A 14,077-nucleotide genomic window follows, 5' to 3' on the forward strand; every position below is an offset into this window, starting at 1 on the left:
GCTTGGAGCTTTTGAAGGATCGTGTAAATACTTCCAAATCTAATATTTCGAGAGTATGTTGGTTACACGAATTATGGTAATAATCTTTCAAGGAACAGTCTCGTATCAAGACAATGATAAGACAATGATAAGAGACCATGAACTAGCGTTTATATAGTATCAACCAACATTAAATCTTGATTTTATCTCATAAATAAGAGATGACATTTCAAATATAATTTTTAAAAAATATATTCCAAAAATAAGATTTTCCATACCATTATCCTTAACAAATAAAATTTTGGATCGGGGCGTTGTCCTGTATCGTGCGCGCCAGGCTCCCTCTCGACCTTGCCCGCACCGGTCAGCTTGACCCCCGCAATTTGATCGGATTGAGATCAAACCCATTTTATTCAATCGTGCGCTCTGCACCACCTAACTTGTCTAAAATCACGATTTAAACTTTATTGATAATTATAAATTCCATTATACTAAGTTGAACAAAGTTACACTAGAATAACCAACAAAATCACACAATTTAACTCCTTGGAGGTAAGGTACAATCAAGAATGTTGAAATAATGGTTCGATAGTTAACAAAAAAAAGTCGGAAAATAAGGGTCTGCAAATGGGGATTTCTGGTGAGACAAAACACAGACTTCTATTTATATAAGTGGTTGATAGAAACAGAAGTGTGACTGACAACAACAACAACAACATGCGATAGCTAATGGCGATATGGATTATATGAGTGATCGTTGTTGGAATTAAATGCCGTTAATTAGTTTGTGAACGGAAAATGTAAATCTTAGAGATGAAAGAAGTTGTGAACTTTAATGGAATTTAGGTTCAAAAGTCAAAATATGAGTATATGAGCGTAAGTATGTTCGAAAGTCAAAAATCCATTGGTAAGAGTAGTTGCATTTCAAAACACAATTTCAACGATTAATGTCACTTTGTCAAATAACACTTTTCATATTCATGGAGTAGTTGGCTATATCCACTTTATTTTATACTTATTTCAACAACTTCATGACTTACTTTCCTTTCTTTCAACCACCTACGATCAATCTTTTAACAGTAGACCGAGCTAAAAAGATCCATATATCTCCTACCCTTGAATTCATCCACACTCACAATTTCACCATTTCACCATTCCCAATTTCAATTCTAAAAATGTTGCGAAAATTCGGAAAGAAAGTAACCCGCATTTGGTCCCGGATACGACTCCGAGCAATCATATGGAGGACCGCAACCCGTAAAGTGTTGATTAGAAGATTCAAGAATCAAAACCTGACCCGTATGCCAACTCGTATCCGTGCCCAAAAGATCAATCAAACCGCACCCGATTGCATTCGGGTTGCATCTTTTAACGTAGCTATGTTCTCCCTCGCTCCTGCGGTTCCAAAATCAGATGGATCATGGGTCGATGGTATCCGGGGACACGAAGTTGGTGGACCAAAAAGCATTCTAAAGCAATCCCCAATGCATACAGCCGGGGCCGAAAATCATGCAAAACGGGTTTCAATAAATCTTCCCGACAACGAGATTTCCATGGCCCAAAATCGGGTCTTGAGAAGCCCGATTTGCTTCCCGTTGACTGGGTTGATGGATGATGGAAATAGAAGTATTCTTGATGTGCTTAAAGACGTTGATGCTGATGTACTAGCTTTGCAGGATGTGAAGGCTGAAGAAGAGAAAGAAATGAAACCTTTATCGGATTTGGCTTTTGCTCTCGGGATGAATTACGTGTTCGCGGAAAGTTGGGCTCCGGAATATGGGAATGCCATCTTGTCGAAATGGCCGATCAAGAGGTCCAAGGTTCAAAAAATTTACGATGATCAAGATTTCAGGTTTTTATGCGTATTTGGTTTTACGTACAAACAACCATCATCATCATATTTTCTAAAACAACAATCGTTGTTTAATATTAAAAAGATGAATTGAAGTATATATGTATGGTGTTTACTTTTGCAATTACTTTTTATTTCAATGATCATTCATGGTTAATGGATCGGTATAGGAATGTGCTTAAGGCTACAATTGATGTACCACGAACGGGGGAACTTAGCTTCTATTGCACACAACTCGATCACCTTGACGAAAACTGGAGAATGAAACAGATCCACGCCATCATCAAATCAAGCGATCATCCTCACATTCTGGCTGGTGGCATCAATTCGCTATGCGGATCCGACTACTCGTTTGATCGATGGAATAACATCGTCAAGGTATTAAAAATAATATAAATACCCTTGTAATAACTCGGTTTTAACTTAGTGGTGTTCAAACTAAAGAGATTAGATTTTGCATGTGAATTTTGATATCGCAGTTGGTATTAAAAATTTTGGATACAAATTTGGATATCAAATATAATCCATACGTGTATAAATACCGAAATTTCATTAGAAATCTATTTTGTCTTTTCACAAAGTGATAGTATATTAGTTCGCTCTAATTAATAAATGAACAATGGTGCATCTGTGATAATATGTATCTAAAATTTTAGATAACAAAGTTATTTGATAATAATATTATGTACCAAAATGTATATTATAGACTAAAATCTCACAATAAATCTATCTTGTCTTTTATACAAAATGATCACATAGTACTTCTAATTAATAAATGAACTATGTTATACTTTTAACATTATCCAAAATTTAGATATAAAAATATTTGATAAAAATTGTCATATATATATATATATATATATATAATTTTTGAAAATCTCTCAAAATTGGTATGAAAAAAAATTTAGATATAAGGATCTCATGAAAATTTGGATAAGTTGAAATTGGATTTTTGGATCCATTGAACACGCTAAATGGTATGAATATATATTTTGAGACTTTTTATGCATTTAATCTCATTTTGAGTTGATTTGAAAGTTATTTAGCTTAGAGCATAACATGATCCGCAAACTATATTTTTATTATAGTATTACGAAGAGTTGGGAAAACCGACGCCAAGAACAGATGTGATGAGGTTTTTACATGAGAACGATTACATTGATGCCAAACATTTTTCCGGTGATTGTGAACCAGTTGTGATTATGAGCAAAGGCCAAAGTACGAGTTACAACCTTTAACTTTATTTTCAGTATGTTAATATTGTGTTTATAGCATATACATGACATGACTAGCAAGACTAGAAAAGATGTCTAGGAATATTTTTGAGAATAAGGATGATAGGGAATTCATATCACTTGCATAGATGATAGATCGAGAGCATGTTCTATCTTTTTGATTGAGGGAGAAAACAATTACAAACATAGTCTCATTAGCATCTACTGCATGCACATCAAAAACATTATGACTTATCTTGTCAAGTGGTCTTTTAATATAAATAAACATGTGATATTTTTGTTATTTATGTATATAGGTGTACAAGGAACATGCAAGTATGGTACACGTGTGGATTACATTTTGGCATCAAAGGGATTACCATTCGATTTTGTGCCAGGATCTTACTCGGTTGTATCCTCAAAAGGCACATCCGACCATCATATTGTTAAAGTCGATCTAGTTAAATTCAAGGAGGATAGTAATTGTAACGAGGAAAAACAAAAAAATAAAATTAAACGAAATATTGTCAAATTAACATCTAAATGTATTGGATACACATAAGTGCATTTTATTCAGTATATAATATTCATTTCGAATTCATTATAATTCATAGGAAAAGATGCAATAATATGCAAATTTATTTATGAAATAAATAAGTGGTAGAAATTAATATTAATAAGAATGCATTTAATATGTGTTGGCAAACTCTATGAATAAGGTTGTTGTAGATCAAATCGTGATGACTCGGATAGTGATCAAATCTTGTATTTATTGTCTTTGATAACTCTTCACAGAAGACAATGTCTTTTGTGAAAAACATTTTCACAAGATACACCTCTGTTCTTAGCCAAAAGAAGAAAAGAATTAACCATATTTATATGAAAAGTTGTGTCAAATTAGTTAATCTAACATATTAAAGTATACTTATTGTTAATTTATACTCACAAAATCCATAAACTAGGCAAGGATAACGAAAAATATAGTTTTGAAGTTATTTGCGGTGGTTTAAAAATTATAACCGTTTTCCAAAATTGTTGTATAAAAGATCTTGTCCAAGGGAGCAAATATTTGCAAGATGGGAAGATCTACGCCAAGGGAGCATATATTCACTAAGTGAGTACTGAGTAGAACTTCACAATTAGAGAAACTCTTCATTAAGGGCAAAAATCAATATTTGTCGAGTGGAAGACCTTTCCACACGGGATAAGATCCTCACTAAGATAACACATAATCACCAATAGGGAAGATATTCACCAAGGAAGTAGATCTTTGCACACTACATCACATATCTACTAACAACATCATAGTTTTTCCTTAGATTATTTGTTGTTAGCATAATAAGTTATGGTTTATATTCGGATCATTTTGTATTGAGCTTTTATTTAGCATTATAGCTAAGAAAACTCTAAATTGCTTTCCTATTCATTATCGTATTTCCCTTTTTTTGTCATTCATTTTTTTCAATCATACAACCGTAAGTACGTTATCTATATATGGTTATCAATATTCATGGTATCGTATATCTATTTGATCCACACTTATTTTGATGATTGCAGAAGACTTTTTAGCATGCACCCGTTTTGTGGACTGAACTACGTTCGATCCTACCAAAAAATATTCGTAGTTTTCATTAATTATGCTTGATTTCTGTTAGTATTTTTTTAGTATGTTTTTTTCATTGATATTTTATTTTCTCTACTATCAATCGTATTTGTTCTTTTCATTCCTATTTGTTTCATGTATTAGATTATCTCTCTTTGTTTTGATTATTTTCAATATGTTTCTAAAAGATCAATGATTCTCTTTATGATATCAGTACCCAACTAGATTGAATGAATTATGCATACCAGAGTTATGTTATGAAGAATTTGTTGAATGGGAAACGTGTGTGGGGTTATGCTACTAGTATAATAGGTAAATCAGTAGATAAGAAAGCTCTTATTTATGCAACATTACTTTATCTTTGGGACATGGATAATATATATAATATTATAAACTGGATCAAATAATTATGTAGTTTAGTGAATTAATTAGTACCTAATTGGCTATGTATGATGTGATAAAAGAAGTATGGGACCACTTGGTTAGATTGCACCCTCTATCTAACTTTGCTAAAGAGTACTAAGTGGAAAATGATATTTGATCCCTCCAATGGAATAGTATGAGTCGTTAATATATTTTTTCTTCTATCTTTTATTTAGGGGGTTAGTTGGCTCTTATAAATCTAATGAGTTAAAAGCTTTCAAACCCACCATTGGTTAGAGGGAAGAGTGGCGTTTCGGTTAAATTTTTATAGCATTATGGTCTAATTTTGTAGACTAATTAAGGATAATCATGCATCATACCCTTCATCCTATAGTTGATTCAATTTTTCATGAACTAAACGTAGAAGAAACTTGTGTCAAATATCAAATAGGCAAAAGGATTAAGCTTCCACTACTCCTATTATTTTTGTTTTTTTACAAAGACCTCTGATGACAAACCAATATATAAAAGATCATATAGCTTCATTAAATCAGTGTATTTATTTCTACACAAAACAGCCATTATAAGTCTTAGTGCCCCATGTTACTTAACCAGGAAAAATAGTAGCAACAACCACCTCGGCAAAACTATTGCATCCACATTTTTGGCCATGCCCTTCTGGTTCTACCCTATGGACATCTCTTCGAACATAATTTTTTGTAATTGTTTCACCTTCAGTAGAGATTGATCATTATATTATCACCACACCACTATCTAATATTGATCCTCAGGTCTTTGAGCAATTTATATACATTCTTGCCCTTCTGGTCCTACCCTAAGGGACATTTTTTGTACTTTTATGGGTATTTTGTTAGTAAAATATGACAAAAGATGTCTAATTGTTATACATTTATATTTTGCAGTTGAAAATGACCAAATGATGAAATAAAAGGTGAAAAGAGAAAATATGGAGCATATATAATTTCATGGCTTAATGAACACGGAAGACAACTGGATTTTGGTACGAAGAATATTCTACAGATTTTGAGTGTAACACTCCAAATCAGGTGTTGCCTTGAAACCCTTGAAGAAATCTAAATTTAGCATAATAGTTCATTAAGTACACTGGGCGTACCTATGAGTACGCTTACCGTAGTACGCAAGGCGGATCAAGGAGGGGCAACACGTACGCTGGGCATACGTGCCGGATGACCAAACCCTCATTTGTGGACTTGAGGCCTATTTAAACGTCCTTAAGTCCCTTTGAAGGGTCTAATTAGTGGTTTGGTCTAGGCTTTCTATGTAATAGGTTATTTTGGTCATTTGATAGCTTATAGTAAGTAATTTGGAGTTTACGGTCACCTGTAAGGAGTTTACGGCCGTAAGCTGTTTACGGCCGTAAACCCAAGGCCACCCCAATTCTGTATAAATAGGGGTTTGCTAGGTCTTTTGTAGTTGTTGATGCCTCGGTATTCTCAACTCCTGTAACCGCAAGTTGTACCAGACGTGATTCTAATAGAAAAGCGTGTGCAAGCTTGTTTGATTCTCTATTCTACTCATTCTTAATTGATTAACTGATTGTATTTGCTGTTTGATCACTAGTAAGATCCGTTTTAGGACCTTACAATTGGTATCAGAGCTCTACAAGGTCAGTTATGACTTCAATTCTTGGACCAGGGTGGATCTTTTGGAGCTGTCTCACTCTCCTTTCTCAAATCCAACAAATAATCAACAAGCAACCAACTTCAAACATTCCTTGAAGACCAAGTGAAGAAGGGATTCCCATCGATGAAAACTGCTGAATCTGTGATAAAACACTATCCAGATGTCATTGACCCTAAAACTGGTCATCCCATCCAAGTGGTGATGTGGCCTGCTAAAAAACAGGTCAAGAAAATTCAAAGGCTTCAGAGCTATCCGGATGGATCCTTGAGTTCAATGCTTTACTGGGTATTTGATGAGACAATAGCATCTGCTGTCATCAAGCTGAAGAAAGGATGCATTCATCTATACGACAGAAGGGATTTGTTCCAGTTCAAAAAATGGGACATTCATCACTTGAGCAATTTTCAGATTCAAGTTATTGAGGAGATTTTTGAGTCGGTTGCGAAAGAGTACACTGCGATGGTGGTCGAGATTATTAATAAGAGAATGTGGAATGGAGCCATGGGACTAGATGATATAATGATCGTGAACAAAGATTGACCTAAAGTTAGCACCAAACCAAGGGGGAGATTGAAGGGTCTAATTAGTGGTTTGGTCTAGGCTTTCTATGTAATAGGTTATTTGGGTCATTTGATAGCTTATAGTAAGTAATTTAGAGTTTACGGTCACCTGTAAGGAGTTTACGGCCGTAAGCTGTTTACGGCCGTAAACCCAAGGGCGGCCAAATTCTGTATAAATAGGGGTTTGCTAGGTCTTTTGTAGTTGTTGATGCCTCAGTATTCTTAGCTCCTGTAACCGCAAGTTGTACCAGATGTGATTCTAATAGAAAAGCATGTGCAAGCTTGTTTGATTCTTTATTCTACTCGTTCTTAATTGATTAACTGATTGTATTTGCTGTTTGATCACTGGTAAGATTCATTTTAGGACCTTACACCCTTGGACTAAACCCTAGACGGCCTCCATAGCTTTAAACGTCCTTCTACTCTAGAGAGAGCTTGTGAGACCATTTTTGTGCTTAGAAAGGGTGTTGGTGACCATTTTTAGTGACATTCAAGAAGAAGAAGTTGTCAAGGAAGCTTGGAGTGACTTTGAGCTTCAAGAATTTGCATCTAGATTGCCTTGAGGAGCTTTTAGAGGTATAACTAGGGTTTTCTAGTTTTGTCCCCTTTGTTGATTTTAGATCTTCTCTTGTGAGTTGAGCAACTCCAGAAGATGGGAATGTTAGATCTGAGATCCTTTGGTCCATTTATAACTTAAAAATGTAGTCTTGGGGGGTGTTTGGATCTTATGCATGGGTTAAGGACCTTAAAAAGGTCTTAATGGGAGTGTTAGGAACATATGAAACATACAATGGCATAAAGTTGCCAACTTTATGCCCTAGGTCATCTTAATAAGCTTAGATTTGACTTTTGGACGTAAGGGAATCGAGTATTAAGCACTTAATGGAGAAAGTGCTTAATTTGTTAGTACGTTGGGCATAACCTATCATACACAGCGCGTAAGTCCCAAAGACTCAGTACGTTGCGTGTACCATGGTGGTACACTAAGCGTACGCACCGCAGATCGAGTTGGATCTGTTTTGGGTCTTTGAATTGTTAGGACTCAATTAGTTATTGGGCCAGGTTGTATTTTCGGGATAGTGGGTCAGTTCATCTGTTTTGGGCCATGGATGTTATGATTGGGCCTTATTGGGCCATGAGGACCATTAATGGTTTTTGGACATGGACTTTGGGCCCATTAACAAAGGAATAATATTTAGGCCTTTGGTTAAGGACTTGGAGTTTGGGTTTCCTTTTTGATTATAGGAAGCCTTAACATTGGTTAATATTATTATTCAGCACGGGAGGTTACATACAGTTAGGAGGGCAGTTTCGGATTCTTCTGACAGAGGTGAGCATTCTTACCATACCAATGGGTCTGATGTGTGTGAAACAAACTAGTTTTAATCCTACTAACTTAAACGCAAAGACAAACACACGAAAGGCAGTGTACCTATCGATTAGCAGTTTAGTTCAGGTAAGTAGGGTATCGAACACAGGGAACGGTAAACAATTAAAATAGATGCTAATATTATCTAAATAAAACAAGTAATAGAAAGAGGGTTTTCTCTAGTTTTGCAAGACTAGAAACTTAAACAATTAACTAAAACTTAAACTAAGAAACTAAGAGCTAAGCAAATAAAAATCAACTAAATTCAATAATAAAGAGGACTTCTGTTTAGGTTCGACTCATTTGTTCCCATGGATGATTTCAATGTATCGGATTAATTCTTCATTGGCTACCGACTAAAATGATTAGTTTCACGTTTGCTATTACTAATCCTTAGGAAACAAATTAACTCAAGCAGTGGCCAGTTGTCTAAATTAACGAATTTCCTAGTTATTGATTCGGGTTAAATAAGACTTGTAATGGTTAATTAAATTGGCCCTTCAATTAACCTCTTGCTGATGTTCATCAAACAATCTCACACATTAACTTACCTATCTTCTAGTTAATTCTAGTTTCACATTCGTTATTCCTAGACATACAACTATGTGGTCACAATAAATCATATGAAATTAATAACTAAGAGATGTTCATACAACTTAATTACTGATTTATTAACAGAAGAATAGTTATTGTTAACACATAAGGTTCTTTAACAAGCTTAATAAAACATAATCACCAATTAAAATTAATCCTACTCAAATAATTAATCCATGTTCACAAAATTGTCTACCCAAACAGAAGTTATGAGTTTTTAGCTCATGATTACAGCAGAAACAAGCACAAAAACGAAATCAATTGGTAAAAACATAGTTCAAACAAGAGATTAGGTAAGAGTAAACTTGATTTTGACTTGATTCTCCTTAAAATTGAATGTAGGGTTGATTCCCTTGCTTCCCACGCTCCAACAGCACCTTTAGTCGACAATTGGCCTCCAAGGGTTCATCCATATGCTAGGGTATCGATCTGAAAGTCCCTTTATATAGATTTTCACAAAACAGGGGCTACTCGGCGAGTCCATTGACCTACTCGGCGAGTCCATCACTTAAAACCCGTGTACGGCAAGTCAGCGCGTCCAAAATCGCGAAACTTCAGACCAACTCGGCGAGTAATCGACCCTACTCGCCGAGTACGTTTGGAATCAGCATTTTCTCAAAACACGAAAGTCATCCGAAATTGTGTCTAGTTTTCAGAACATTTTGAATCTCATCAATCGGAGTTACGGTTCATGAGATATGGCCAAAACACTGACGAGGGGTCAAACTGTCCAGCAACATCCTTCTTTCTTCAAAATCCAAGATCCAAGCTTCCAATAGCTAGTTCCGCTTCCTTTTCCATCCGAGCATGTCTTTGTTCCTGAAAATGAAATATTCAAGCTAATTAAGCACCTTTGGTTCATTATTTGAGATAAAATTAACATAGAGTATTAAGATCATGCATGATTTTTATAACTAAATATGCCCATATCAGGGTCTAAGGCACCAAGGTCGCCCCATTTTATGTTAGGTTATTATGTATGTTATTGCATGGAAGACCCCAGGGGGAGCCCGTGGCAATTGGAGATAAGACCATGTGGGGTAGCCGTTTGCATTCCCAGGTTAAGGCCATGTGGGGTAGCCCATGGCACAATGGTATAAGGCCCTGGGGGGAGCCCACGACATCCTTACAGGTTTATGTTTATGTTATGTGTAGATATTTCTTTGATATATGATATGTTATGTGATTACATATGTTAGTGCATGGAAGAGCTGGGGGGTGCCCGTGGCAATTGGATATAAGAGCATGTGGGGTAGCCCATGGCATTCCCAGGTTAAGACCATGTGGGGTAGCCCATGACACAATGGTATAAGACCCTGGGGGAGCCCACGACATCCTTACAAGTTTATGTATGTATGGCTTATGTGATATAGGTAGCTTTTATAGCTAACAAGATATGTGTATTGTGTATTGTGTGTGTGGTATGCTCTAGGAAACTCACTAAGCATTAGCTTACATGTTATGGATTGTTTCAGGTACTTCAGATCCCAAGGGCAACCGCAAGGCATGATGGCATGGCGTGCACTCTATCTCAGGCATTTTCACAGGAGACTTTGATGCTTGGAATAAAAGTTGTATTTGATTTATGCTTTGAAAACAATTATAACTGGATTGCTTGATGTTGGAAATGTGTTTGATTATTCCAAAATGAAAATTTTCTTTGTAAAAATTGGGTTGTTACAAGTTGGTATCAGAGCCTTAGTTTGAGGAATTCGGGCACACTCTTGGGTGTGTCAAGAATCAAACTAAGTAAATGGTAAAATTGTTTTCAAAAATAACATAAAAAAGCCTTTGAAGGAAAGGAAAAGATGAGAGTGCAACGTGCATGATCAGCCGAGCCAAGTAAGTAGTTCCCCAATATGTTAGCCATGATATACTAATATTTGAGCTTTGATGATCGTATGGAACTTGCTATGTGTATGCTTTTAAAATTATATACGGTTAGGAGCTTATAGCCTCAGAATGATTGATTTAGCCTTATTTCCTATTCCTTGTTTGGTTGTGGTCCTAGGGTAGAATCTTTTATTCGAAAGTCTATTTGATCCTTTTATGTGTAAAATTTGCATGCATAAAGGCAACCTGTTATGATTGGTCTGGTTGGTATGAGTAGAGCAAATCTTATGACAGCCTGAGATTTGTTGTATGCGGTAGTTTGTGGGATATGGCTTAGTTTTGGGACGAATTGATGTTATCAGGTAGAGCATTGGGGAAAGGTACATGTAGGTGTGGAAGGTAGAATTGCACTCGTACTACTGAAAGCACAAGACCTGTACCCGAATCAATGTTAGATCTGACGACTTCAAGGAGGACCGGTGTGGGAAGATCCCTTATATGGAAATCCTAATCGTTGTGATTTATGACATTTCATTTTAGCATGGTGGTAACATGATTTGGAGCGGGGGGGGGGGGTGCTTAGGATCGAGATCTAGATCCGGGGTTGGATCAGGCGACACTATTGATGCCACTGATGAGAGGCTACGTGAGATTATCGCAATCGAGTTTACCAGGGGCATCCTTTGACGCTACCCCAATCATTTTTGGGACCGTCAAGGAGGGTGTGATGTAGATTATGGAGGACAGACTCAAGGCTGAGATTGTTGCGGGTTAGGTTGGGGCTTGAACCCCCTCATTCTGGGAGTTCAAGGCGAGTGGGACATCATAGTTTTTCGGGGTCAGGGACCCTATTGTTAGCCGATGGTGGGTGGCGGATATTAAAAACACCCAGCTCACGAGTTCTTGCCCGGATGCAGCAAAGGTTGGATTTGCTTCTTGCATGCTGAGAGATAGGGCCCGGGATTAGCGGGGCGAGGTTACTAGCCAGGTAGGAGCAACTGGGTGGCTGAGATGATGTGGGCCGAGTTTGTCTGACGATTTGATCTGGAGTTTACACCAGCCATTGAGATGCAGAGGATGGTGAGGGAGTTCCAGGAACTCCAGTAGACCACCGAGACTGTGGCGGAGATCATCGCCAAGTTTCATGAGCGAGCTTTTTTGATTCCTTAGTATGCTACTAACAAGGATATGCTCAGGACGAGATATCATTCCATGCCGAGGGATGATATCCAAGAGTTTGTGAGCTTTATAGGGTGCAAAACCTTGAATGATATGGTGGAGAAGGCCCGGGAATGGTAGATGGAGTTAGACTTCCTCACCAAGCAAAAGTCAGAGCAGGCACAGGTAGCAGTAGGTTAGGCTAAGAAGCCTAAGACTTCAAACACTTCCAGCAGGGGCCAACAGGACCGAGGTCGGTGTGCCAAGTGCGGTAAATTGCAAAGTGTGGGTTGTCAAACAGCAGGAATATCAAGATGTTACTCTTATGGTGAGCAGGGCCACTTGAGCAGGGATTGCCCCAAGAAGGGCTTGATATGTTTCCACTACAATTAAACTGGCCATCAAAAGGCCGATTGTCCGAGGTTGCAGGGAGGGGGAGGAGCAGTGGTAGTGCCTGCACCCGCCACACTAAGGATCACTGATGGTCGCCCTACTAAGGCGGATTCCCCGACGGTGAAGAGTCATGCATTTCAGCTTACTATCAAGGAGCCTTGGGTAGTGCCAGACGTTGTGGCTAGTATGTGTCTATTATTCTTTGTTCTATTTATTTTGTATGACTTATGTGTACTTTATGTTTGTATAGGGACCTATTTGGTCAATAGTGTGTCTACTAATGTTTTGTTTGATCCGGGTGCTACTCGATCACTCGTGTCACTTGCGCTTATCAAGAAGTTCTGAGACACGCCGGGAACTTTGGATTCCCAGCTCGAGGTAGAGATTGCAGATGACTGCACTGTGAGTGTTGCGAGGGTGTATCAGGATTGCATCCTGAATGTGTTGGGTGATAGATTTCGCATGGATCTGGTCTCGATACCGTTGCGAGGGCTGAAGGTGATTGTCGGGATGGACTGGTTGGGGACCAACGGGGCCATGATTGTTTGCGAGCACCAGTTGGTTAGGGTTAGAACCCTAATTAGGGGAGAACTGGTTATTCATGGTGAGAGAGCCTTGTCGGGGCCAACTCTCTGTTCAGCTGTGAGGGCTAGGAGATTTCTACAGCAGGGATGTACAATATTTTTGGCTTATATCTCAGATACGAGGGTTGAGACCACGACGGATGTTGGTAGTGTGCCAGTTGTACAGGAATTTCGGGATGTCTTTCCAGAAGAGCTGTTAGGGGTGCCTCCAGAGAAGCAGGTGGAGTTTCGCATAGATTTGGTGTCGGGTGCCGCTCCGATAGCATAGGCACCATATCGGTGGGCACCGCCCGAGATACAGGAGTTATCGATGCAGCTTAAAAAGCTACTAGACCGAGGGTTCATCCGTCCGAGTAGTTCCCCGTGGGGAGCATCAATCTTGTTCATGAAAAGGAAGGATGGATCACACAGGATCTGCATAGACTATAGAGAGCTGAACAAACTAACGGTAAATAATCGTTATCCGTTGCCGAGGATTGATGATTTGTTTTATTAGCTGCAGGGTGCGTCTTGGTTTTCCAATATTAATCTTCAGTCAGGGTACCATCAGATGAGGATTCAGGATGAGGATATACCGAAGACGACTTTTAGGACTCGATATGGGCATTATGAGTTTGTGGTGATGCATTTTGGACTCACCAATGCCCCATCCGCATTCACAAATCTCATGAACAGTGTGTGTAGACCGACGCTAGATCGATCGGTGATCGTTATTATTGATGATATCCTGGTCTATTCTAAGACCAGCGAACAACATGAGCAACATTTGAGGGAAGTACTAGAGACCCTGAGGGTGGAGAAGCTTTATGCAAATTTCTCTAAGTGTGATTTCTAGCTGTGGGAGGTACAATTTTTAGGGAATGTCATCAATCAGGAGGGCATTTCGGTTGATCCAACCAAGGTTGAGGCT

At 38.0% G+C, this 14,077-nt stretch overlaps 1 protein-coding gene across 1 annotated transcript; it reads left to right on the forward strand.

The window, feature by feature from the left end:
• Positions 1 to 1,009: 1,009 nt before the first annotated feature.
• LOC145046848 (uncharacterized) lies at positions 1,010 to 3,652 on the forward strand. Its single transcript, XM_078995108.1, has 4 exons — positions 1,010 to 1,831; positions 2,002 to 2,209; positions 2,920 to 3,049; positions 3,363 to 3,652. The coding sequence occupies exons 1-4, from the start codon at positions 1,011 to 1,013 to the stop codon at positions 3,605 to 3,607; spliced, it is 1,404 nt and encodes a 467-aa protein (XP_078851234.1). The 5' UTR covers position 1,010; the 3' UTR covers positions 3,608 to 3,652.
• The last annotated feature ends 10,425 nt before the right edge of the window (positions 3,653 to 14,077 follow it).

Source organism: Lactuca saligna, chromosome 5 (assembly GCF_052625555.1).
Source record: "Lactuca saligna cultivar CGN05327 chromosome 5, ASM5262555v1, whole genome shotgun sequence".
Lineage (NCBI taxonomy): Eukaryota > Viridiplantae > Streptophyta > Magnoliopsida > Asterales > Asteraceae > Lactuca > Lactuca saligna.